We start from the raw sequence: 25059 nt of genomic DNA, 5'->3' as shown, positions 1-25059 counted from the left end.
CCCCGGTACTACCTGTTTGTGCGCTTCACGCGTCATCGGAGGACACGCCCACTCGGTTTCGCGTTGGATTGCGTCACAATGAAGGGCAAAGGAGGAGGAGGAGGATAAGATCTAGAGAAGGCTTTTTCTTTTGCAAATGAAGACGCGAGCGAGGAGTGGAAGTTATTTAATCCGGTTTGAGGACGCAACACACGTTTATTTACTCCAGCATATAATCCAGATTCCGGAATTAAAACTTCCACGCAGTTTCTTTTGAACAGATTTGCACCTTTTAATTGACAGAACTCATTCCTGTGAATGAAAGTATTTTAAAAAATGATTCTCTACTTTTGATGCTTTAATCAATTTAATGTTCCCGTTTCCAATCAGTCATTTCGATCCGGGACACGACTCACACGGCCAACGCCACAGGAGAGCGTCTTCGCCTCGGCAGGCAGCAAAAGAGAAACCGTTCGAACGTCTCCCGTCGCCGGATGATCTGTTAAACACTAAAAAAATTAAATACAAGCTGTCAGTATCAATGAGTAACAGACGATTCTACTCGTAAAGGATCATTATCGGTTCCGACGGTGAAAGGAGAGCGAGGTTTACCTTCTGGGGAACAAGAAAAGTCTCCCACAAACAAAATGATTTACTTTTATTTGGATCTAATAATACATTCTTCCCTGACTTGTAAATATAAAAAAACATGATATACATACGAAGATGATTGGAACACAGGAAATATCGATGAGCAAACAGGAAGTCCAGCGTTTCTCCGGCCCGCCTCGGCCAATCAGAGCTGGATGGCGACTCCTGTTAACCAACCAGCGGGTGCGGAAACGCCCGACGACCATCGTTACAGGCAGGAGACACAAACTGTGAAAGCTACAAGCTGGCTGGACGCTCGAGTGCGTCGACAAGTTGAACTTTTAGTTGCGTAATAAAATACCACGCAGCCAATCAGAACACGAACCGGACCGGACCTGCGGGGTCGACCAGGAGCAGCAGGCGGCTGGAAATGTGTTCCCGCCCATTAATTGGAGCAAAATGCTTAAATTAAAAAAAGTCGGAATAGCCGATAAAAGCATAAACAAAACGCATTTACAGTCGAATCAGAAGCAGAATCCGTTTTAATTGATCCGCGAGGTCCGGGTCCGGTGGCGGCGGCCTAGCAGTCCGTGCTGTGGGTGTTCCCCGACTCGGAGGAATACGCGCCGCGCTTCCTGGAGTACTTGAGCGCGCTGAACGAGACCCTCATCCTCTCCGCCGTCCTCTCGCTCCGGCACAGGAACGTGTTCCTCACGTGCTCCCGGAACTCCTCGGAGATGAAGTAGTAGATGAACGGGTCCAGGCAGCTGTTCAGGCTCGCCAGGCACAGCGCCGCCACGTAGAAGCCGTACAGGCTGTTGTCGGCGCCGCCCAGCAGGTGGACGTAGTGCACCAGCAGCATCACGTTACTGGGCGTGAAGCACACCACGAACATGACCAGCACCGTCACGATCAGAACCACCGCCTTGCGCCGCTTCTTGCCCGTGGCCGGGTCCGCCATGCTGTTCCGGAGAGTCTTGAGCATGAGGACGTAGGACACGACGCAGACGACGGCGGGAAGGACAAACCCCAGGACCCCCATGGTCAGGAAGTATCCCGCCGCCGTCTTCTTCTGGCTGGGCCTGGTGACGTCGTGGCAGGTCCGGATGTTGAGGTTGGACACGCGGACCTCCTGGTCGTAGAGGAAGAGCGGGATGGTGGCGAGCCAGACCACGGCCCAGACGGCGACGGAGATCAGGACGGGCGCGGCGGCGTTGCTCCGCTTCTGGGCGAACGGGTGGACGACCGCCCAGTAGCGCTGGACGCTGATGCAGGCGATGAAGGCGATGGAGCAGTACATGTTGCCGTAGAAGAACGCCACCAGGACTTTGCAGAGGCCCGGTCCGTAGACCCAGTCGTTGCCGTTGAAGTGGTACGCAATCTCCAACGGGACCCAGATGACGAAGAGGAGGTCGGCCAGGGCCAGGTTGGCCATGTAGACGGAGGACGGGTGCTTCTTCTTGGTCCGGAAGAGGAAGACCCAGATGGCCACGGCGTTGGTGGGGAGTCCCACGACGAAGACCACGATGTAGACGATGGGCAGGAAGACGGTGGTGAGGCCGCTGGTCAGGACTCGCCTCCCCTCGGTGCTGACCCAAACGCCATCAGAGGTCTCGGTGCCGGGAAAACCTCTGGCCTTGTCATCGGCATCGTCTGGATCTGGAAGGAGAAGTCGAGTCATCGATTATTCCGCTTCTTAAGAAGGAACAAGTTCAGCTCCTCGACTGTTTTACAGCCGGTCCCCAAATCATCTTAGAAAGGAGGAGAATTCGATTTTAAAAAAATTCACAAAATTAAATAATCAACACGACACAAAGAGAAACTGTAACACAAAAGCACATCGAGGTCACGTTTTACGCACCAATTAATGCTTCTACTGACTTCAGAGGATTTGGTCCCTTTGTTAGTTGTTTATGCCATTTTTACAAACGTTTAGCGTCGATTTTGTTGGTTCTTCCCGCCTCGCAGGAAGTCACGAGATGAGACGCAGAAGCAAGCCGGGTTCCTTTTAGAACCGTTCAGGTAAGAACTAGAACAGGTAAATAAACCTTTGAACCTCAGCCTTCTGCACACACCTATATTTGAATACAACTTTATTACTCAGTGTTTTCAAACAGACTCGTTACCAATAAAGCCCATTCGGACCAAACCAGGGTCCGCAGGCCCACCCGACGTCCGGACCAGCACCATTTCTCCTCTGGATTACATCAGAAGCCTCGAAACAAATACACAATCAATAAGGACGGAAGTAAAGAGCCTGAACTCACCTGTCTGCTTCAGGTAACACGTCTGCAGGCAGCACAGCAGGAGGAAGAGCCGGAACCACGAAGGACTCGGAGTCATGGCTGCAACCCGGGCCGTAAAAACACGAACCAGAAGAAGCCACGGGCGTGGCCGCGCCGCCTCTGCGTATCTCTGCCATGCTCTCGCCACAGAGCTGGGGTTTCACACCTGCGTGACGTCACCGGGTCAGGTGGCCGCGTGGAGCCAATCGTGACGCAGCCCGGGCGTACGAGTTCTTCCGGAAGGATTGCTTTATTTATTTATTCGCAGTCCGGCATTATGAATTAGAATCCAGGTTATTATTTTATTTATAGCAAATTACAATTATTTATTTTTTACAATAATAATAATCAGAGCATGGGGTGGTTAATGTCGCTGTAATTAAACTTTTTTGCGTTTATAATTTATGACAAAAAGTTTCATCTAAAAGGTTCGAGTAATTAAATCTCGAGAAGAGACGCAGTTCATGACTGTCGTCTTTATTAGCGGGACATACGCGCCCCCTGCTGGAGACGAAAAGAAACTGCGCCCATAAAAATAGTGAATTAAGCCTTTAAGATTGAAACCAGTGAAGTATATCTTAAACTTTATTATATGAGTTCAGTAAAGAGTTTGACTATTAAAGAGGGTCAGTTTACACACAGTACATAAGATGTAAGTTTAATTAACTCCATGAGGAGTTGGAAAATGTTGCTGGATAGAATACGAGGGTGAAAATGGTCGGATGAATACATTAATTATATTTACATAGAGGCTTTAATTTGGAAACAAAACCACAACATCGTGTTTAAAATATTTCAGATCGTTAATTCAGTGAGACTACATAAGAAAACGTGACAATAACGTAATCCGTTAAAGACAAGAAGTGGTTAAACTGTTTAGGAGGTGAAACAATTAAAAAGTAAGACATAAGTGCTTTTAAAATGAGCTCTTCAGGAAGTACGTACAAGTACACGTACGCGTAGTTTGACTCCGTTGAACTCCAACAGATTCACGTTCAGCTTCTAAAACCGTTTGAGTGCAAAACAAAAGCTTTTCATAGAATTACTAGTTCTAGAAAACATTCTTATCTCATCTCAACTTGCTTCCGTCCATTGTGTGTGTGGGTTTTTTGTTGTTTCAACTATTTGTCCGATCCTTCTCTTCTCCTCGTCCTTAACGTGGAAAAGTCCACAGACGGGGTTGCGAAACCCTCCAAGCTCTTTATTTGAGCTCTATAATAAAACGTTTCTGCCGAGAGTCAGTCAGAATCGCTCAGATCAGCAGTTTCTTGTACTGGCTGCTGACTGTGGAACTTTCAGTGCGCTTGGACTTCGGATCGGTTCTGCTGCTGGATCGCTGGGATGAATGGCTGCGATCCGGGTTCTTCTTGCACCTCAGGGCCCGGGACAGTTGTCTCTGGCACTGGGACGACCCGAAGTAGTAGAGCAGAGGATCCAGGAGGCAGTTCAGGCTCCCCACGCAGGTGAACACCAGGTACGCCACGTAGGAGCCGTCGGGGGCCTCCCGGCGTTCCAGGACCTCCTCGCCAAACTGCAGGTAGTGCGCCAAAAGCAGGCAGTTTGTGGGCGTGAAGCACAACACGAACATCACCAGCACTGTAACGGCCATGACCACCGCTCTCGTCCTCCTGCGCGAGCGTCCCGGGACCCCTGGCGGGACCCTGCTCAGCGTCCAGATGACCCGGGCGTAGGACGCCACCGTGACGAGCAGCGGCAGGAAGAAGAAGGCGCAGCAGAGGGCGATGAAGTATACCTTGTAGTACCCGATCAAGGCGAGCGTGTCCTGGATGTCGTGGCAGGTGGTGATGTCCAACTCCCCGAGGTGGACGGTCTGTTCGGCGAGGACGAGGGGCACCGAGCCGGCGAGGGACAGCGTCCACGCGGTCAGACAGGCTACGATCGAGTTCCGCGGCCTCCTCCAGGCCAAGGAGTCGATGGGGTAGGCCACGGCGAGCAGCCGGTCCACGGCGATGCAGGCGATGAGCAGAACGGAGCAATACATGTTCCAATAGAACGCCGCGGTGACCACGCGGCACACGAACGCCCCGAACATCCAGTTGTTGCCCCCGAAGTGGTAGGAGATCTTCAGGGGGAGCAGCAGGGCGAACAGCAGGTCGGCGCAGGCCAGGTTCAGCATGTAGATCGCCGCCGGCTTCTTGGGCTGGATCCTCCGGGCGAAGGCGAGCACGGCGCAGAGGTTGATGGGAACGCTGACGAGGCACACCAGCGAGTAGAAGGATGGGATGAGGACGGTGGAGACCGGGCCCGTGAGGAACAGCAGGGCGTCGTCCGACAACCTCGCCCGGCTGGAGGTCGTCGCGTTGCCACGGCCTGCAGCGCGATCGACCTCGGCGACGCCATCGGCTGCGGAAAGCAGATCCGGGGGAATCGGCTCGTCTGTGGCCGAACGGTCGAAAAGGGCAAAGGTCCTCACCTGCGCACTTCCTGGGGGGGGGGGGGGGGGGCACAATCACAGGTGATTTATCGATACCTGGAACTAATTCAAGAAAAAATGAGAAGAGTCTCTGGTTCCAGATTCCAAAGGTGATTTGTTGCTTTGAAGACATTTTTTTTTTGGTGCTAAGAAGTTACAAGGTCAATAAAAAGAGCACTGAAGCCGAAATCATTGGGCTGCAAATAAATGTTTTGATTACTACCGATTAATCTGATTATTTAAAGTCATTATTTAAAGTTCCCAAACCCAGAGGTATTATTTTATTCTCATATGTGACAGAAAAAAAGAAACAAGTCCTGAAATTTAAATATGTTGAAACATTCTTAAAACATGAAATAGTTGTTGCTGCTTTTTCTGCAAATATCGATGAACCGAATCTTATTTCCTGCGCCCGAATAACCGACTAACATCTCCTAACATAAGTCCTCTTACCGTTATTGGTTCCAGCCCCGGCGGAACGCGCGCAAACTAGAAGCAGCAGAAAACATTTAAGACACAATAAAAACATTGTTTTGGTCCAAAAAGAAAAGTTGAAATATATATTTATTATTTTTCAATGTCCCTAATCGTTTCAGAGCGCGCTCTCCGTTGTCGACTTATTTCTGCAGCTGGTCATCATCCACTGAACCTTAAACTGCGCCATTACCCCGCCCACATTCTCTTTTGTCCACCAATCACAGGGCAGCAGGCAGACATTCCTCTGCTCTGATGTCACCTTCCCGTCAAACAGCAAAGTAAAGATGTTCAAAAGAATAAAAACAAACGGAGTCCTGGTGACGGTTGTCACGTGATTAAATTAATCATTATGTATTTGAATTGTAATCAAGTAATTGATCATTAATGGGCAAAATGAGCAGTATTAACGGAACATTGTTTTTATTTTGAGGCCAATAGAGAGAACAGTTCAGAGGATGAACTCAGTCGTTTGATCTTGTTGTTGTTCTTCCCGTGTTTATGACGTCATGAGCATGTGACCTGCAGCCAGTTTGCCTGTTTTTGGTTCAAATGAACGATTTGAACCTAACTGCATCTGAGCATCTCTTGACGTCGTAACGTCCAGATGTTCCCAGCGACGGACGCCGGCCGGCCGGCCTGTCCTTTTATGGGTTTTGTTAAATGCTGTGTTTGTGCAAACTGTAAAAAAAAACAAAAACACACTCTTTTTAAACATGGTCAAAGTGGGGGAGGAGCTTCTCCGATGTCTTCAATGAGGCCCTGAAATGACGAGAGAGGGTAACGCTTGGGCAAAGATAAGCGAGTGTGGTTGTTATAGACAAAGAGAAGCCTGCTGATGGCTTCCTCTTCGTCCGACTCATCCGTCCTGAGCTCTTCATCCTCGGAGCGTTCAGTCAGGACGAGCTCATTTCCTCAGAGCATATTTGTCACGATGATCTGTTTCTTATTTCTTTTGCAGAGTTTTTCTTTCTCCTTCTGCTCACTGATGCATTTCTGTAAAGATATTTGGAGACATTTTTACAATGAAATATAAAAGTGCTCCTGTAGAGTACACGAATCTGCAGGTTACAGGATGCTTCTGTCCTCACCTTCAGGTCGTCTCGAGTCCCGGTAGCCGCAGGGCTACAGCCGGATTTGGGCGTTACTGGTCTAACTTAAGATCATTCCTTCTCACGGGAGGAGGCCGGATGCAGAATGTGGGGAGATTAGGTGCAGAGAAATGTCAGTGGCAGCGTTCCAAGCGAGCGTTTTGTTTGACAAATGTAATTCCTGTTGTCGTCTGCGTCCAATTCGGCTGGGAAATGGACAACGGAAAGAAATCAGACGAGGGTTCTCAAAGTTTAAATCGTGTCTCGGTGGGTGATCAAAGGCCAAAGATGGCGGGTCTCAGCTTTGTAGCTCTGCTACCACAACATGTTGAAAAAGATGCGGAAACGTAAAAAAAACCCGGTTTGAAATGTTTTCTATTCAGATGCCGGGAGGGAGGAGCCATTTTCTTCTTCCCCAGATTCACACAGACTTTAATGATGCGTGGTTAATCAACAATTAGGAAACCATGTAAATTGTCATCTTATCGGATCCATCTGTGACTGCGACCATAAATGCGTCCGGAGGGACAGCAGACATCGTCCACCCCGTAATCTAGTCTAATCTAATAATCTATCTGAGATTCATTTCCTGATGCAGTATATTAAACAAAGGAAATAAGACATCCGAAAAAATAAATTGTCTCCCTCTAGTGGGGAAAAGTGGTATCTTTATATTTACTCTGCCGAGATTGAACCTAATTTCTACAGGAAAAATAAAAATATGTTTAGCATTTTTATAACTAACCTGGAAGATTCCATGACGTATTACAGCTTCTACAGGTTTCCAGCTGAGGATGGAGGATGTGTGGGATCTTAAGTAGAATCCCAGATTTGGAAAAATAAACTTATATTACAGCTAAAAAAAAGAAAAGGAAAGAAAGCGACTTTGTGGATTATGAAGTGACTGAGTGACTAATATATATGCAGGATGGAGATGTGTTCTGCAGATGTTTCAGCCTTTTGAAGGGAGGAGATGTGCAGCTTCCTGTCTGAAAGGCCCGAAAAGGCCCGCCACGTGGTTTTAAGATGAGTTGAAGTCGAAGGCGAGCTCGACCACAACGTGGAGCAGATGCATTTATTTCTTCTCAGTCTGACTCATCCAGTGACGTCACAGGAGGGAAGGGAAGTCGGGGCCGCGTGGTGGCACGGGCCCGTTTGTGGCGTCGAGAAGTCAAACGGCTCAGGCAGAAAAACATCTCTGATAAACAGATGAGATGAAAACAAGGCAGAGGTCACATCTGCCCTCAGCTGGATGTGAGCGCTCGCGTCATTAAAGACCCCCCCCCCCTGGGATGAAATATACAGAGATAGCACTTCAGCCTGCTTATCCTGAAGGAATGACGTCATTGAAGCCAATAAAGTTACAAATCTCCTCAAACTTGAATTTTCTAAATTTAAAATCCACATCTGAATGTTAATCTCAGGGCTCAAACACGTGACGTGACGCTTGATGAGCCCTAAAGATGACGATGACAGATCCTGCATGCCCCCCCCCCCTCCTTTTAAAATGATAAAGAGGAAGGTGGGCGAAGACGAGAACCAAACTTGTCCCACTTATCTTCGGATGCACATTTCCTGGTTTGGTGGCCCCTTTCCGTTTCCTGGCCCCACATCCCTCCAGGCATCGTGGGATGAAACCCCCCCCCCATGGCCACGTGTCACCTTCATATTTCAGCGAAGATATGATAGAGAAAATGTTTTAAAATGATCCAGGAAGGAGTGTTTTCTGCTGTCCCCCCCCCCCCCCCCCCCCAGCCTCACGGTGACAAAGATCATTCTGACGTCACGTCTGCATGTTGAAACAGAAAGCAGAGACAGCCCACGTTCCGTTTGTTGGTTTGGGGAGGCGTTCCTGTGACTTTGGGTACGCCCGCCCGGCAGCAGGTCACACCGGGGCGGCAGGGGGGGGGGGCGGGCATGAACGCTCGGCTGACACCTCGGAGGAGACAGGTTTGAGTTTGGACGGATTAAAATGGGGAAACTGCTTTTCTTCCTCCTGGTTTTTCTTCTCTGTCTCGGCGGGACGCTTCAGAAAAAAGGTGAGATGTTTGTAGCAGGTCTTTAAGCTGCTTCTTTACTGGCTGTGGTGTAACTTCAACAGGCAGCAACTTGTTTACTGACTTACTGGAACACCCAGAATTAAGATGAGAGGTGAAGGGAATCAAGAGGAAAGTTACTGCAGCCGAGTTTGACATTTCTGGACTGTTGGCTGGACATTTAAAAAAAATTGTTTTGCTCTTTGATGACAAGTTTATGAAAATGTTATTTAGACTTTTATTAGTCAAATATAAGGGAATAAAAAAATAAGTCTGATTGTTCGATGCATTATGAAATAACACATTAAAACACCAAGACAAGCTGAAGACAGACCCTTCCTCCAAGATGCATGGAAGTCTGTTGAGTGCTAGTTCTGCAAGTTTATTTCTTTCTCCCTGTAGGTAAATAGAAAATATATTTCTATGAAAAATTTTTTTTATTTTGAGAGCGATCTGGATACTTAAAATCTGGATCTTCCCATTTCCGTTATAATGAAGGCTTTAAAATAAAATCCTATCTTTTCAAATCTGCATTCATTTCACTCACTAAACATTAAACTCCATTTATGGATTAAAGAATCAGTTAAAAATACATCCAGATCACCGTGTGGACGGTGTAGATCCAGTTAGGAGGGGAACGAGCTGCTTGGCGGAGGTCTGTGCTCCCTGAGTGCTTTTCTAGTTCTATTCTAATCTATTATTATATTATATTCAAACAAAACTATTTGTAAAATTACGCTCATTTACATTCAATAGTTTTCACGTAAATAAAATGTTCTGGACTGTGGGGACTCTCCTGAATAAAAGAATCGTCCTTTCTTCTGTCTTTCTGTCCCAGGAAGAAGACGAGACAAGTCCCGCAGCAACAGAACCGCCGTTGCTGTCGCTGAGCCCAGAACGTTTAAAGGAGAGCCCGACGTCGCCACCGATTTATTTCCCCCCCTGAATGGGACCCAGCCTCCCGCTTTGCCTCGTGCCCCTCAAACACTGCGGTTGCTAAGCAACAACACAGTGGGATTCCTCCTGGGCCCTCTGAGCACCCGGGTCATCCCCTTTATTTATATTTTGGTGGTGGCCGTGGGGATCCCGGCCAACGTGGCCATATTGTCCACGCTGGCCTCTAAAACCAGGAAGGTGTCCTCCGCCATCCTCTACTGCAGCCTGGCCGTCTCCGACCTCTTGCTCCTCCTCTCCCTCTTGTTCAAGGCCCACTACCATTTCCATGGAAACCACTGGGTGCTCGGAGAGGCTGCCTGTCGGGTGGTCACGGCCTGTTTCTACGGCAACCTGTACTGCTCGGCGCAGACGCTGGCCTGCATCAGCACCAAGCGCTACCTGGCGGTCGTGCACCCGTTCCTGTATAAAAGGCTCCCAAAGCGGATGTACACCACCTGGGTCACTCTGGGGTTGTGGGGGGTGTTCGGCGCCGCCGTCGTCCCAGAGCTGATGGTCCGGCAGAGCTACTGGCTCCCAGAGGTGGGCCGCGTCACCTGCCACGATGTCCTCCCTCTGGACTTGGACTCCCACGTCTTCCTGCTCTACTACGACCTGCTTCTCGCCGTCTTCGGCCTCCTGCTGCCGCTGATGCTAACGGCCGCGTGCTACATCCAGATCGTCCGCGAGCTGAGCCGGTCGCACCACGACTGGACCCTGTACATCAAGGCCAGCTCGCTGGTCTTCCTCATCTTCCTGGCGTGCTTCACCCCCGCGGGCGTCTTGCACTTGCTCCATCACGTTCAGCTGTTTGTGGACGGCGCCCAGACGCTGTACGTGCACTTTAAAGTGGCCACCTGTTTGTGCTGCTTGCACGCCTGTCTGGACCCCTTCCTCTTCCTCCTCATGTCCAAGTCTTCGGGTTCCAGGCTTTACCTCCAGCCGCTGAAAGGCAAACCCATCAGCATATCGGTTTCTGTTTAAAAGACCCAATCGGGTTCCGAGTCCGGAGCTCGAGGGAGAGGGAAATTGTCTCTGTGGCTGGAATCCAAAGAGAAAGCAAAAGCAGCACGGAGGGGGGGGGGGGGGGGGGTCCGCTGCAAGGATTTATTTTTGTACAGAAATACAGTTTTATTGTGTGTGAGTTGGGAGGGATTAGAGGATGGGCGGGGGAGGGGATTTGTTAATGAGGTTTAAATAATACAGCGAACGGGTTGAAAACTAAAAATCATCGCTATTTTATCATCACATGAGCACGTTCAATAAGCTGTTATAACACATCTATCAGGCTTTATATGCCTTTTATGTCAACTGCAAATGCAGGACCCTTCATTAAAGGGGTTATAAAGTATTACGAGTGCTGTACGTTAACGCTTCAGCTGTAATAATGCTTCATAAAAAGCTAAAAGCACAGTTAACTATGCAGCTACATTCATAATGATCTTCGGCTGATTGACACTTATGAAACGCTTTGTGAATGTGCTTATAATGCGTTATAAACACAACCTGTATAGAACGTTTTGCCTGTTTTTACGCGTTTGAGCTGAACTTTTCCGTTTCCGATTAAAACTGAAATGTCTTTTATTTATGCGGGTAACATCCGCTTGTCTTTCACGTCATGTCTCCTATGAGCTGAATGTCTCTGGACATGTCCTCGTCCTCAATCCAGGGATCGAGGACGGCTCATTTAATAGTCTGAGCTCCTCAGGAGAATTAACCGTCAACATTTCTGTAATTACTCGTCTCTCAGTGACTTGGTGCTTCCTGTCCAGCCTTTGATGATGTCATCAGACTTAAATGACACCAACAACAAGCATGTAATGAGTTCCTGGAACTATTTATAAGTGACTTTATCTGTCTGGAAACAGACCGAGGCTAAACTCTAACTATGACAAAGGCACAAAGTTGCTCCTATTTTACTAAATGTCTTAAAATATCTAAAGTGGGTTTCATGAAATCTGCTGTTATTTCAAGGATGGAGTTTGTTTGGGTGAAACAGAACCATCAGATAGTAACAATCAAGACCGCCGATCGTCACGTGAAGCAACGACGTCACGAAGCTGCAGATTTAATCTCTGTCGCTATCGTTAGCGGTCGAGCTGCCTTCAGGATCACGAGAATGAGCTTAATTCCTGCAGTTTGGTGTGTTTGTTAGCCGGATTATGGAAAAAACTGCTGGATGGCTCTTGATAAAACATCTGAAGATGGTTCTTGGTCTAATTTAGATCCCATTAATGTTTGAGAGCGATCCAGAAACCTGTCTGGATACAAAGAAATAACAAAATGTTCTTCATTGAGTTTAGAAAACAACACAAAGAGCAGCTATCGATGGTTCCAACACTTTATTCCGGGCAGTGCTGGACTTGAATGCAGGACCGCATGCTGGCAAACAGCAGCAGCTCTGGGTTGTTACCCAAACGGCTCACTGTCAGTTAGCAACGAGACGCTAAATATTTCAAACGCCGGACCGCCTGAGCACCTTAAAGACCCTCTTTGTAGGTTCTGATGAACTCATGCCCACCTGACTGGAGAGCATCACTGAGATTTATTTAACAACACAAGCCTCTTTCTTGTCGTCTCTGTGGAGACGGGAATAAATCAAGAATACAAAAAGGTACCGAGAATCCAGTGAAGGTGTCGGATTAATGTCCCACGTGGGCCTGGACGACTTTGATTTCAGGACAACGGGACGCCACTTCTTTGAATTCGACGTTGGCGACATTTCTCAGGTCTCGTCACGTGTTCAAGCATCCTGCAGCCTTTCTTGTAGCTGTTGTGCTTTGAGGTTTTAGTTTAGCGACTTCCTGTTTAATTTAGGACGTTCTCCCCTGCCGCGCGTTGATTTTGACTTCCCGTCTTTGTGCCCGCCCCGGTGGCTCTCACCTGTCCGCGTCCATCCTGCTGCGTGGATAGTCCACGAGCGTTCCACCTTCAGCGGACACTGTGTCTACGTTTTCCTTCTGTTTTTCTCCTTAGCATTGGAATGTCTCCCGAAATGTTAAAATACATTTTTAATCCCAGTTAATACCTTTTTACCCTTCCATATATGGTGATGCGTTGTGCATGCATCTTATGCACATAGTGAAATACCTAAAACTTTATTTAAAACACCTTAACACACACTTACCATGAATGCGAAGACCTAGAGATCAAGCGAAATCTCAAGAAGATGCCATCAGACACCAAAAGTACGAAGGTTTGCCTTGCATTTTTGATCACACGTGATGGAGAATGTTGAAAGGAGGTGAAGAATCGTGTGCAGGCCGGATGGAACGGGTGGAGGAAAGTATCAGGTGTGCTCTGTGACAGTGTCAGCGAGGATGAAGGAAAAGGTCTACAAGACAGTGGTGAGGACAGCCATGATGGACGGCTTAGAGACAGCGGCTCTGAGGAAAAGACAGGAAGCGGAGCTAGAAGTGGAGGAGATGAAGATGCTGAGGTTCTCCTTGGGAGTGACCAGGTTGGACAGGATTAGAAATGAAACAATAAGAGGGGCAGTGAAGGTTAGACGTTCTGGAGACAAGGTCAGAGAGACCAGACTTTGATGGTTTGGACATGTCCAGAGGAGACATATCGGTAGAAGACACGCCTGTCTGTGGCGACCCCTGACAGAATAAGCCGAAATATTCTTTTTGTCTTATTCCAGTGGTGTCCTGGACAGAAGAACGTGACCCCGTTGGATCCAGATTGAAGAGCCGGTTGTGATTCATTTTGTGTTTGTTGGCAGGAGAGGAAAAAAGAAAAAAGAGCAACAGCTGTTCAAATGAAAGTCTTTATTCAATATGGAGACGCCAGAGGAATCCACCGCCGTGCCGCGCTTCACTTGAGCCTTTTCTTATCAAAATAAATCATATCAAGGACAGGTATTTATTTTATTTTTTTGACACTCAGCTCCAGATATTGCTCGACAGCAGAAGTCTTCAAATCTGGGTTAATGTCAGTGATCTCTCTCTTTGATCCCGAGAATTCATTTGACTGGAAATGACGACGAAAGCCCGATTTGAGAACCCCTGCTGGCGCATGTAGCACAGCACACACAGTCACCCCCCCCCCCGGCATGGCCTCTCACAACAAGCAAGACTCATCTCAGCGGAACGAACACCTGTCCGCAACAAATCACGAGAGCGTGATACAGTCACCCCTGACCCGGGAGTCACGTGACCTTTCCCCGCCAAGGAGAAACGGCGCAGACACAGAAATGGAGGAAGCACACCGAACAGAAGGACTTCAGTAACAATCATGCGGGGGGGGGGGGGTCATTTCCGTGGCATAGGAAAAGAAAGAAAGAGACTTATCGCCTTATCTTAGAGGTTGTCTCTGCACACTCTCGCACAAATGCAGATGCACACTGATGTATCAAGAGATAAGACACCAATAAATCAATCAATAAAAAAAACACAAAAAGCAAGACAGAGCAGCAAAGCTTCCAGCGAGGTTTGGAAGGAGCGACGAGCTCGATGAGGCACGGCATTTGAGAAAGGCCTTTGAGTTTTGGAGGGAGCAGCATGAGAGACGCCGCGAGGAAAGCGAGACGCCGACGCCGATAGAGGAAAAAACAAGGAGAAGGGCCGACTGTCACCGCAGAGTATAAATTCTCCTCGACGGATCACACCGCAAAGCCAAGCAAAGCCCTTTATGGCGAGCCGGGTAGCCACGAGACAAACACGACACAGACACAAGAGACGGAGAGAGGAAGCGCTCGGACAAAAAGCTTTCCCATCTCAAAAGTCTGACTGTAAAAAGCAGAAAGTGTAAACGTCTTCTCACTTTAGAAATGTAGCTGCTGAAGTCGCCAGTTTGTACTAAACTATTGATGATTTCTGTTGCTATGGCATTATCATTCTTGCATGTTGGAGCAAAAAGGCTTGAACTTCATCCACCTGGGAAAGATCGGCCAAACATGGACCAGACAGAAATCCTAAAATAAGTTGGTTCAGAAACTTCGCTCGAGCTCTAAAACGTCAAATAATGAATTTCATTTGGAAGTTGAGCAGGATTTGGAACGGAGAGGTTGTCTGAAGTCCAAGCCGTTTGCAGATTTGTCGCACGTGGGTCGTTCGTGTGAAACAGCCCGCGGTAGAGCTGCAGTTTCACACCTGATGAGCTCATCGCTAAAGCTAAGCTGCAATTCATTATCCTCGATTATTTACCAGGTATTTTGCTCAGAAATCAGGACAACTTGTCCTGAATTTCAGTTTGTATGTATGTTGAATGTAATATATGTCAAATCATAAATACCAGAGATCTTGAGTCGTATTCAAGCAAATCAAAGGCCATAAATGCTTGGTTATTCCGTAAATACCTGGTAAACAACATCGGCTACTGTTCCGTGTCGGGGTTTACATGAGGACGTTGGCTCGCGTGTCTGGCAGGCGAAGCCCAACAAGGCCGCCGCTAACCAGCACAGACGACGCCAGCAGGATGGGGATGGCCTTGGTGATGCCAACCAGCGAGCCGAAGATCAGGTTGCCGAGCACCGCCGCCAGTTTACACATGGCGTTACAGAAGCCGAAGCCCGTGCCCCTGAAACACAAGACCGAAGAAAGGAGTGTTTGTTTTGTTGAAAGATAAAGAAATGAGACAACACAAAAGTCCTGCAGTGCTCACCTCCTGTCTGTTGGGTACAGCTCAGTGGTGACGACATCCAAGGAGTTCCAGGCGGAGATGCTGAGACCGTTGTAGAGACAGAGCATGAAGATCATCATGGACTCGCTGGTGCCGAACCAAAGGAAGAAGCAGCTGATGCCCGACAGAACCATGGAGCCGCCTGCAGGACACGGAACCACACAGACACTCAGATCTACATCAGCAGAGAGCGGTCGCTCCGCAGGAGAACGGGTCGCCTACCCAACATGCTCAGGCGTCCGATCTTATCCATAAGGAGGGCAGAGACGATGTTTCCAGGAAGCACGGCCAGCGTTCCCAGGAAGTTGACGAAGTAGACCCAGTAGGCGCTGTAGTCATCGTCAAACGTCATCTGGCAGCCGGTCTTGTTGTGGTGGAACGAGCTGTTGACCATCCTGGAGTTTGTCAGCTTGAAGTCATCAATATCTGCAAACGTGTGACAGAAGAATGAATGGATGGAGAGAAAAACACGGGAAAAGGAGAATCAAACATGGCAGACATGATGCGTGGGCTGAACCCTCCACCAGCGTGTCGTTGTTACGCTTTAGTTTCTCATCTGTAGAGATTATAAACGGCAGAGGAAAGATTCCATTCATGTGAAGCTAAACTTCATCCTCTTTGGAGCTGAGGGTGGGGAGACTACATTTCCCATGGGGCTTTGCCAGCTATACCTGTTTCCATGTTCAGCACTTTGCTTCAGTCGCTGAAGGGAACGGTTTTTCCACCCTGTGCTCCTAAAAAGTCTGATTCAGCTCAAGGCTTAGACCTTAGTCAAAATGTCTTTATTGAAAGAAAAAAAAAGACGCCATGATTAATTCATCATCGGGCTTGCATTTAAAATTCAGCCGCTCAGAGAAAATGTTTATGTATGAGTTTTTTGCACACATCTAGAGCATCGCTCCAGGAGCATTTTCACGGTTAGGAATATCCATTTTTAGCACTTTGAAACCCAGCCCGCCTTAGCTTCTTTGTTAGCTGCAGTCGCCCGGGTTCAGAAAGCCAATCTGTGCAGGGGCAGAGAGGTTAAGCAACGCCATTAACGCCATAAATGCTCCAACACATTCTTTCTCCCCCAGAAGCCAAGAATGAACTGTCAGAGTGAGGCTTATGTGCGAGGCGACGGCGTTAATAAGATTTTCCGCGTAGGAAGGAAAGACCCCCCGGCACAGCGGTCTGGAACATGTGGGCTCGTCTCACCGGTGTTGTAAAAGAAAGAGTCCACAAAGGTGCAGTTTCTGAAGAAGGATCCAACGGAGGACACGTCCTCAAAATAGCAGTTGAGGAAAGAGGAGTCGATGAACGTGACGGCCTTGAACTTCATGCCGATAAACCTGGGAGGGGGGGAAAGATGCAGGAAGTGATGACAGCAAAGGTATGGATTCGGTCCTGGCTCAGCCTCATCTGGCTATTTAAATATAAAGATAATATCCTGTACTAATAATATACTAATACATCAGTCAGGTGTAGATTACAGTTACAGCATACGATCCATCGCATGCCGCCGTATGCAGCAGCTTCTTCTCTGTGGCTCTTGTGTAAGTGAGAGTCGTAACCAGGCGCAGCAGGAGAGGAAGCTTGCTCATGGGCAAGAGAGGCAGTAAAAGAAGGACAGGAGCCCGAGAAGCCTTTTCATTTCCTTGTGGCGTGGGAGATGATTGATATCACTGCAGGCGGCGTGTGACGGATAGCGCCGCTATCCCACGATAGCTATCCCCCAGCTTTACAAGCACAACGCTGCACCGAGGGTGACGGGTTTGGATCCCGATGGCGTTTTGTACCTGTCATTGAGAAAGACTCCGTTTCTGTGGATCTGGTTCTCCAGGGTGAAGTTGAAGGTGAAGTCTTCAACGCGTTTGTTGTTGTGGACCTTTACTCTGGAGGCGTACTCGTCGGCCTGGAGGTGTTTGATGACATCCGGGAACCACACGGAGAGCCCGTAGAACCTGGACCGCGGGGTCAGACAGAGGGCACATGGTTCTACTTTAGTGTCTTCATGTCCAGTGTTTGTATTTAGGATTAATACCTCACAGCCCAAATAATAGGGTTTAGGAAAGGGTCGAGGTTGGAGTCCGTCTTCCTGAGTGGTACTTAAACCGTTAAACCGTTTTATGCTGGACCGGAACGACCGTGAGATGTTAAAGAGGGGTGGTGTCTTACCCAAAAGAAAGCGTAAACCAAACTGCAGCCAGTTTTATGGTGTTGTCTTTGACTGGGTAGTTGAAGCATTTCATAAAAGTTAACCAGATCTGTGATAAAGTGAGAAATAAGATTAAAGTCATTGTAAAAATCAGGATAAAACAAACCAGGTCTAAACAAAAAAAAAGGCTGTCACCCCTCTGAGCTCTGATTTCATCTTGTGGATGACCTTGAGGACGGGGTTGGCCAACTCGCTCTGCATCTCCACCAGCTCGTCCAGCTGTTTGGGGATCTTTATCCTGTTCACCTGCAGGGGGCGACACCGATCTGTCGCCTGCTGGAGGCGCTGCAGCAGCAGCAGCAGGACGGATGTGCCTGGTGGGTACTCACTGTGAAGACTCTCTCGGGCTCGCCGCGGGCGCGCATGTTGGTGTCGTGGATGTGTTTGAGGACCATCCAGGCCTCGTCGTGCTTTCCCATCTGAGAGCGGAGGAAGAACGCGGGTCACATTTAAGGTGTTCACAGGTTGCGTTGAAATTCCGACCCTGAGGGACGCCTTTTCGACACTCCAGTTTAGAACCCATTAAGAGTCATAAAGGTGCCGCCTGCGCAGGACGCTTACCTGCAGGTAGAAGCGGGGGCTCTCGGGCATAAAGGTGAGCGCCACCACCGCAGAGACACACGGCAGCGCACACACCACCACAAACACTCTCCAGCTGTGGAACTGGTAGGCCGAACCCATGCTGAAGCTCCAGCCTGCACAGAGAAGCAGCGACACACATGATGTTTGTATCGTGTGTGTGTGTGTGTGTGCGTGCGTGCGTGCGTCCGCTCCGGCTTGTACCAGTACAGACCTCATTACGGCGATTATGGCTTTAATGTACTGGAGGGGACGGCAGACTGATTCAGATACTCAGTAAGATTTATGGTCTTACTCTACAGTAAGTGAGCACGCACACACATACACACACACACACACACACAGTTATCTGGCCTTTGTCCGCCAGTCGATGCACAGGGCACTGCGGCGGAACCTATTACCTTCACGCCGCTGCATCTTCAAGAAACAATGTGTGAAAAAAACGGGCGTTTAATCAATCGACCTCCATTCTGAGGCGCGGCGTTGAGTTTGTGGACGGCGGGGACGGGGAGCCTCGGGGCGCCGGGCCCAAACACATCATTATCATCGTTCACGAGAAAATAACTTCCCTTGTTTGTGTTTATGAGATAAAAACTGAATCAAATGGCGCAAAAAAAGGGAAACTAGCGATTGAAATGATGATGTCACGGTTAAACTATGAGCTCAGGCGGCGTCTGTCCTCTCTGCTGTCTGAGGTGCGACTCGTCCCGGTCGGGGGACGGGGACTTCAAGGTCCATTAAGGTACAGCGGGGAGCATTCAATGGAGACTCGTAAAATCAGGACTCTTTGCTGCAGTGGGCGAGACGGTCGTTTGGTACTTATCGTATAGATTCTGACACAAACATCAAATTTACTGGATATGAATGTCCCACTGCATTCTGGGAAACACGAGTTTTTGTATTCTTAGTCTCTTTTATGTTTTGGTGTCTTTTAAGTCGTGGTGCGTTCAGGCACACGACGTAAACTCTGATACGTCGTGCCTTACTTACGTAAAATCTGGATGTCCTGGCCTCCACTGCTTTAACTTCTCTGGTGAGATTCCCAATTTCATTAAAATCCAATACTGAATCACCGGAGTCCCATTCCAAATTTCCCACACTTGAGCGACTCCAAATAGGACATTTTTTATTAATTACACCCCTCGGTTCCAGCCCCTGCGTTACTGCTCGAACGTCTAACTTGTCCCCACTAAGCAGAAAGCAGAAGCCCGGTGTAATTTGATGCTCAGTTGATTACATTAGCGCAGTCGTGTTTCATTTAACCTGAGGCGAGTGACGAAGATTCATTCTTTCACTGATCTACCGAAGGTCAGCCATCATTTTTATCTCGTCTCGGCATGTGAAGCATCCACAAACGACGGCCGGGGGCTTTTACGTGGGCAAAAGAAAATATTGATCAAAATATCAGCAATAGAGCCTGAGCCTTTGTTAACATGCTGGATCCTACATTACCCTTAATGCCACTCGTTTATAACAGCCTTTTGATATTAGATAAAATAGGTCAACATTTAATTTCCGTCAACTGCCACCTCCATCCAGGTAAACGCGCTGTGACGAGACGGCTCCACGCTTCAGTCGCCACTCACCGTAGTGCGGGATGATGGCCCAGGCCATGGCCGAGGCGTAGATGCCTCCGATCATCCAGAACATGCACAGCCAGCTCAGATGCTCTCCTCTCTTCTCCCGAGCCAAGACCTCCGCAAAATAGGAGAAAACTATCGGAACCGCTCCACCGATCCTGCAGACAGAGTCCGTTTTTATGCTCTCGATGCATCCAACGAGAAAGAGTCACAATAATGCAGGAAAAATGTCACATCGCGCTACGCCTTGGGTTCTGTGTGGAATATTCAACATTCCATAAATTATATTTAGCTCGGGGGGAGGAGGAAGCGAACCCTCGTCTTTGAAGGAGGCAGCATGTCGGATGATGGATCAGGTCGGAGAACCTGGAGAGGGTTGAACCCCCCCCCCCCCCCTCCTAGAACCAATGAGCAAGAGGACGGGTCGTGAAGTGGGACAGTATCACGTGAACTCACCCAAAGCCTGACACCATGCGGCACAAGAGGAACATGCCGTAGCCTTGGACGAAGGAGGAGAGGAAGGCGAAGAAGCCGTTGACGGACATGGAGATCAGCAGGCACTGTTTACGGCCCGCTTTATCCGACAGGCCGCCCCAGAAGAAGGCGCCGAACATCATCCCCAGATACACGATGCTGCCTGCAAGCAAGGAGCCAGAGGAAGCCGCGGCGTAAACACAAAGCAGCAACAGTAGAACGGCTCTGACGGCGATGCGAGAGGAAGTCGGCTTCATCGGGACACGTTTCACTTCCTGGACCCGTTTGTCCTGTTTCTGGCAGTTTTACTTCCATCTGGGTCTAAATAGACGACTGATTATGGATGCCTCAAAGTATTTATGTTGCTGATGGTCACTCAAGAAGAGTCCACGTCTCCGTTTCCCTGGCGATCGACCCGAGGGTTTACCTTCTAAACGCACGCCTCTGCTCACATGTAGCACAAAGAAAGATTTGACTGCATTTTGATCAGCCATTATCATTTCTTGCAGCGATTTCAGAGAAGCAGCAGCTTTTAAAAGTCTGCTTTGGTTTCTGCAGGAAGTCTGGTCATCCCTCCTCCTGTCGCCGGGAACGAGCGCGATAAATCAAGGTTTCCCGGAGAAGAGTGGGCGTTGTCAAACCTGTAAATAATCCACTTTACGCTCCACGTTCTAATAAAAATGCTAATGAGTGCGGAGGGGGGGGCGCCATGGTGGCAGAAAATGAACGCTGAGAGAGGGAAGCGGGCCTTTTTGCTTCTCCTGGCTCGCCGTGTTTGAGGCGATGGCACAGATACGATGAAAGTCTTATCGAGCTGCGCAGACATGATGCTGAGAGCTGGTGATTCATCACAGCTGACAGCCTCTGGATCCATCAGCGCACGGCTGCTTGCAGACGCCGCTCCTATAGGCAGCAAACTATCAGCAGCGTCTCGCATCCAAACGCATGTCGTCATGGAGATGCTATCCGGTAACGCCGGCGCGCTTGTTTCATGGCTGCCTCACGACGGGGTTTGTGTGTGTCACAAAGGAGGCGGGCGGTGGCGAGGCGAGATGGGGCATTGGAGGATCCGCCCGAAATTGGATTTCGGCAGGTTCAAACGCAGGTCAGACCTTAAACTCCAGGGATCTTATGTAAATTAGGTGGAGATAGTTAAAGTCTCTGCGCCGCTGCTTTTAGCCGCCATGATCTCAACCCCCACCCCGCCCGGACGACCCTTCACAACCCAAAGCCTTCCTGTGATCCGGATCGATCCGCCTGAGGAGCCCCCCCCCCCCCACTACCCATCGAGCACCAGCTGGGATCACAAACTAGTTTAATAGCCGCTCTCAGCTGAAGTGTTCATTGTTTTGCTAATCAAGCGCTCCCTGCGGGCGGAGGCTACGTTCTGCTCGACGCCACAGCGAGCCGCTTTTCTCTTCATCCAGCTCTTAAACTGTGTCCGTCAGCCGCCACGCACGCCGCCGTGATTAGCGCTTACGTGCTAACTGATGCCGTTCTGCTCTATCTTCTCCACGCCGCCAGGCCGCGTCGAGGCGGGAACATTCAGGACGTTGGGGGGGGGGGGGTTACAGCTTTGGGATTTCAGGACACGAGGGGCTTCCCGGCGTGTGACAGACGGGTGTGTTTTGGCGGGAAGTGGCGGAAGAGGAGGAAGAGGAGGAGGGCTGAGAGACGCACATTCATTGAGCATTAATTACATCACCTGCTGATTTGTTCTCACAGATAAAACAAAACGTCACAGACGTAAAATCATCTTTTTTTGCACCAATCAGCAGGTCGGGATGAGTTCAGGAGCAGTCGGGAAGTCTGAGAGTTACAAATTGTTTTCTGCACCATATGATATATACTCCAAGGCTTTAAATGCATCGCCATGAGCAAACTGAAGGCGAACTCGCCTCCCTCTCCTCCGTGCCACCTCCTCTAATCAACCAGGAGTCACAGGACGACTCCGTCAGGTTTCAGGGCAAGTCCTCTCTAAATCGTGACCTCTTGTCATGGACAGTCGAAAGGGGGACCCGATCCAGTTGCAGTCAAGGAAGAAATGGCAGCGAAGAGGTGCGTTTCTGCACCAGAGGCGATTCATCTTGTTGATTAACTTCAGCCGCCGATGGCGTTTGAGACCGGAGGTCGTCGCTCCACGCTACGCCTGCAGCGGTAACGGCTTCACGCAAGCCGCCGTGCATTTTACAGAACCGTGATGAAGCGAATTAAAGAGGAAGAGGAAAGGGAGGTGGGGCTCTGATAGGAAGCATAAGGGCAGCGCTCCCCTCCTCTCCCTCCTCTTCCTCCGGGGAGGGACGTGAGCCAGTCTACCGTGGCTAAACTGCAGTGAAGCACAATGCTGCAGAGACTAACTCGAGCCTTTATCTTCGGATCTCCTGCGTCGGCGCTGAGAGTGTAAGAGAGGGATTACAAGCAGGAAGGTAACGGAGTCGATGCGCCGGAGCAGGGAGAAGGAAATCGGAACAGAGCGCACCTTCCGTATCCTGTTGGAGTGGATTAAAATTACACAAATATTTATGTGACATAAATATGCATCATTTTAGTTTTTTGTTTTACCTCCGCCAAGGAGGTTATGTGTTTATCTGACTGTTGGATGGATTATGGGAAAACTGTTGGATGGATTTTCATTGGAAAAGAAATCTGAGGATGGGTCTTTGTCTAATTTAGAGCCCATAAAATTCTGAGAGCGATCCGGATACCCATCTGGATACAAAAAGGCTTTAAAAAAACAAAACAATCATACCTTTACAAAATATGTATTAAATTCACTCACCAAAAGTCACAGTCATAAATGACTACGGTAAATGAACTATCTATCATCTAAGAACAGGAAGTTCCTAGTAGTTCTGAAAAAAACTTCAATTTGAAGAAGAACTTTGTTCCTGGTGGGGATAATTAACTAATTCTTTCTATTTGCTGACTATTAATTAGGTTGTTTTTTAAACTTTTTAACTGCGAGATGGAGATTCATTACAGCTGACTGCAACTTAAAACTTAAGAAGAATTCACAAACAGAAGTCCGTATAATTGTTTGTTTGTTTTACAAAACCTGTGACGGCACCGTGGAGGCGGGGCTTGTCCCGTGTCTTCCAATCTACTTATGTCTCATGCTTTACTAGACCGTCCAGGATCAGGTTCTGTCCCGTCCCCTCACCGATCGGTTCGGATCGACCCGCGTCGTGTGGAGCGACTCCTGCTCGTTATTCTTTCCTTCCCGTCTCCCACTGAGTCAGAATAGAGAAATCTGCCTGAATAACGCGGCATCCTGCTCCAACAAAAAATACACAAACAACAAGGTTAGTGTCTTTTGCGGTTATGAAACCAAACCGCAGAGACAAAAACGTGTTTCTCTCTTTGTGTGGAAAGACGAATGTGTTAAGGAGCAGAAGACGCCGGTGCATCAGACAAAGGCTTATGATGCTCAAACACACACATCTAAGAGCACAAACATCAGTTCTCCCCTCGTGTGGGAGGGATCCATCACACACCTCCTACTCGTGTGCCCAAATACCTGGTGCCATGACAACCGCCTGGCAACCTCCTAAAGCAATGACACTGCAAGTCGGGTAGAATGCAAAAGCTTAAATACTCATCCAAGCTCGAACTTCATGAAATCCATGAACTCTAACGCCCCTAGGAGGTCTTTCAAGAAGACTTTAAAGGACGCTGAAATGCTGGTCTGCATTCCGTGCCTCGTCTAGTCATGTGACTCCCTGCGTGATGACATCAGTACCAACACATGACTGCACACGGCGTGACTTACCAAGCCATCCGGCGCCAGAGTTTGGGACGCACATGTCCGTCTCGGCGCTGGGCAGGACGAAGCCCACCACGAACACCTCCACGCCGTCCGACATGAGCGCCAGGCCGAGCACGAAGAACAGCTGCCACTGGAACCTGCCGTGGCCGCACTCCTGCATGATCAGCTCGTACTGCTGCGCCAGCTCCTCCTCGTCCGCCTGCCTTTCATTCTCCAGCTCCTTGTGGCTCTTTAGGCTGTCGGAAAGCGGCTGGCCCAGGGCCACCTGGCCGTCCCGCGGCTTCCCGCCGCCGCAGGCGGGCACGCCTTGGTACTCGCCTTCGTAGATCTCATCCTCGTCGTCGTGGCCCTCCGTGGCGTCGCTGGAGGCCCCGTCGTCGTCGTTGGCGCCGTCGTCGGGGTAATAGCCGTCTTGCTGAGCGTAGGAATTGTAGTTGCCGTCGCCTTCCTCCTCGTTCTGGAAGCGATCGTAGCTGCGACGAGCTGAGTATTCATCCGAGGCACGATCAACAGCTCGGCTGAAATTTTTGGACGCTTGCTTCTTGGCTTCTTTTGCGAGATCTTTGGCGCCTTTAACCAAGGAAGTCCTGTTGTTGTGCGTTTCATCCATCTTGGTCAGAGACTAAAAGTCTTCGCAGTCGACACTTTTATTCCACCAGGTGCTACCGATGATTTCTTCCTCCCTGCTCTTCTATTCGCAGACAAATAAGACTTAAGGCAGTCTGTTAACGCAGAAAAGTCCGCTGCCAGGAAACTAATGATTAAGTAATGATGCCTAATTCCATTGGCTGGGAGTTGCCAGACAGGCGGACTGAAACGGAGACAGTTGATCTAACGCTGGAAAAGATCTTCGATCAGTCGGCGCCGAGCAGCAGAAACCGTCAGCCTGCGAGGGACAGCGAGAGAAAAGAGGGAGAAACGATTTTCACTCCAAGGTTTTCTTTTGGCACAAACACGTCAATCAGCTGTTTGTTGGCACTTAAGAAATAACTTCCAAAGAGCAATTCAGACTGAA

The 25059-nt window shown here is 49.0% G+C and overlaps 4 protein-coding genes across 4 annotated transcripts; 1 reads left to right on the top strand and 3 right to left on the bottom strand.

The window, feature by feature from the left end:
* Positions 1 to 301: 301 nt before the first annotated feature.
* Positions 302 to 2937, bottom strand: f2rl1.1 (coagulation factor II (thrombin) receptor-like 1, tandem duplicate 1). Its single transcript, XM_068752861.1, has 2 exons — positions 2838 to 2937; positions 302 to 2229 (listed from the first exon to the last, which is right to left on the bottom strand). Exons 1-2 carry the CDS (start codon positions 2911 to 2913, stop codon positions 1151 to 1153), a joined length of 1155 nt encoding a protein of 384 aa, XP_068608962.1. The 5' UTR covers positions 2914 to 2937; the 3' UTR covers positions 302 to 1150.
* A 520-nt stretch (positions 2938 to 3457) lies between these two features.
* Positions 3458 to 5818, bottom strand: LOC137908843 (proteinase-activated receptor 1-like). The gene is made up of 2 exons (XM_068753264.1): positions 5743 to 5818; positions 3458 to 5300 (listed from the first exon to the last, which is right to left on the bottom strand). The coding sequence occupies exons 1-2, from the start codon at positions 5816 to 5818 to the stop codon at positions 4108 to 4110; spliced, it is 1269 nt and encodes a 422-aa protein (XP_068609365.1). The 3' UTR covers positions 3458 to 4107.
* Positions 5819 to 8768: 2950 nt separating this feature from the next.
* On the top strand, positions 8769 to 10869 carry LOC137908875 (proteinase-activated receptor 3). Its single transcript, XM_068753298.1, has 2 exons — positions 8769 to 8893; positions 9729 to 10869. The coding sequence occupies exons 1-2, from the start codon at positions 8827 to 8829 to the stop codon at positions 10805 to 10807; spliced, it is 1146 nt and encodes a 381-aa protein (XP_068609399.1). The 5' UTR covers positions 8769 to 8826; the 3' UTR covers positions 10808 to 10869.
* Positions 10870 to 15162: 4293 nt separating this feature from the next.
* Positions 15163 to 24654, bottom strand: LOC137908369 (synaptic vesicle glycoprotein 2C-like). Its single transcript, XM_068752768.1, has 12 exons — positions 24048 to 24654; positions 20261 to 20441; positions 19811 to 19962; positions 18207 to 18340; positions 17975 to 18064; positions 17781 to 17891; positions 17606 to 17694; positions 17227 to 17391; positions 16646 to 16779; positions 15671 to 15874; positions 15431 to 15590; positions 15163 to 15346 (listed from the first exon to the last, which is right to left on the bottom strand). The coding sequence occupies exons 1-12, from the start codon at positions 24652 to 24654 to the stop codon at positions 15163 to 15165; spliced, it is 2211 nt and encodes a 736-aa protein (XP_068608869.1).
* Positions 24655 to 25059: the final 405 nt, after the last annotated feature.

Source organism: Brachionichthys hirsutus, chromosome 19 (genome assembly GCF_040956055.1).
Source record: "Brachionichthys hirsutus isolate HB-005 chromosome 19, CSIRO-AGI_Bhir_v1, whole genome shotgun sequence".
Lineage (NCBI taxonomy): Eukaryota > Metazoa > Chordata > Actinopteri > Lophiiformes > Brachionichthyidae > Brachionichthys > Brachionichthys hirsutus.
Note: the sequence above shows the minus strand (reverse complement) of the source record. Positions and strands in the feature narration are given on the sequence as shown.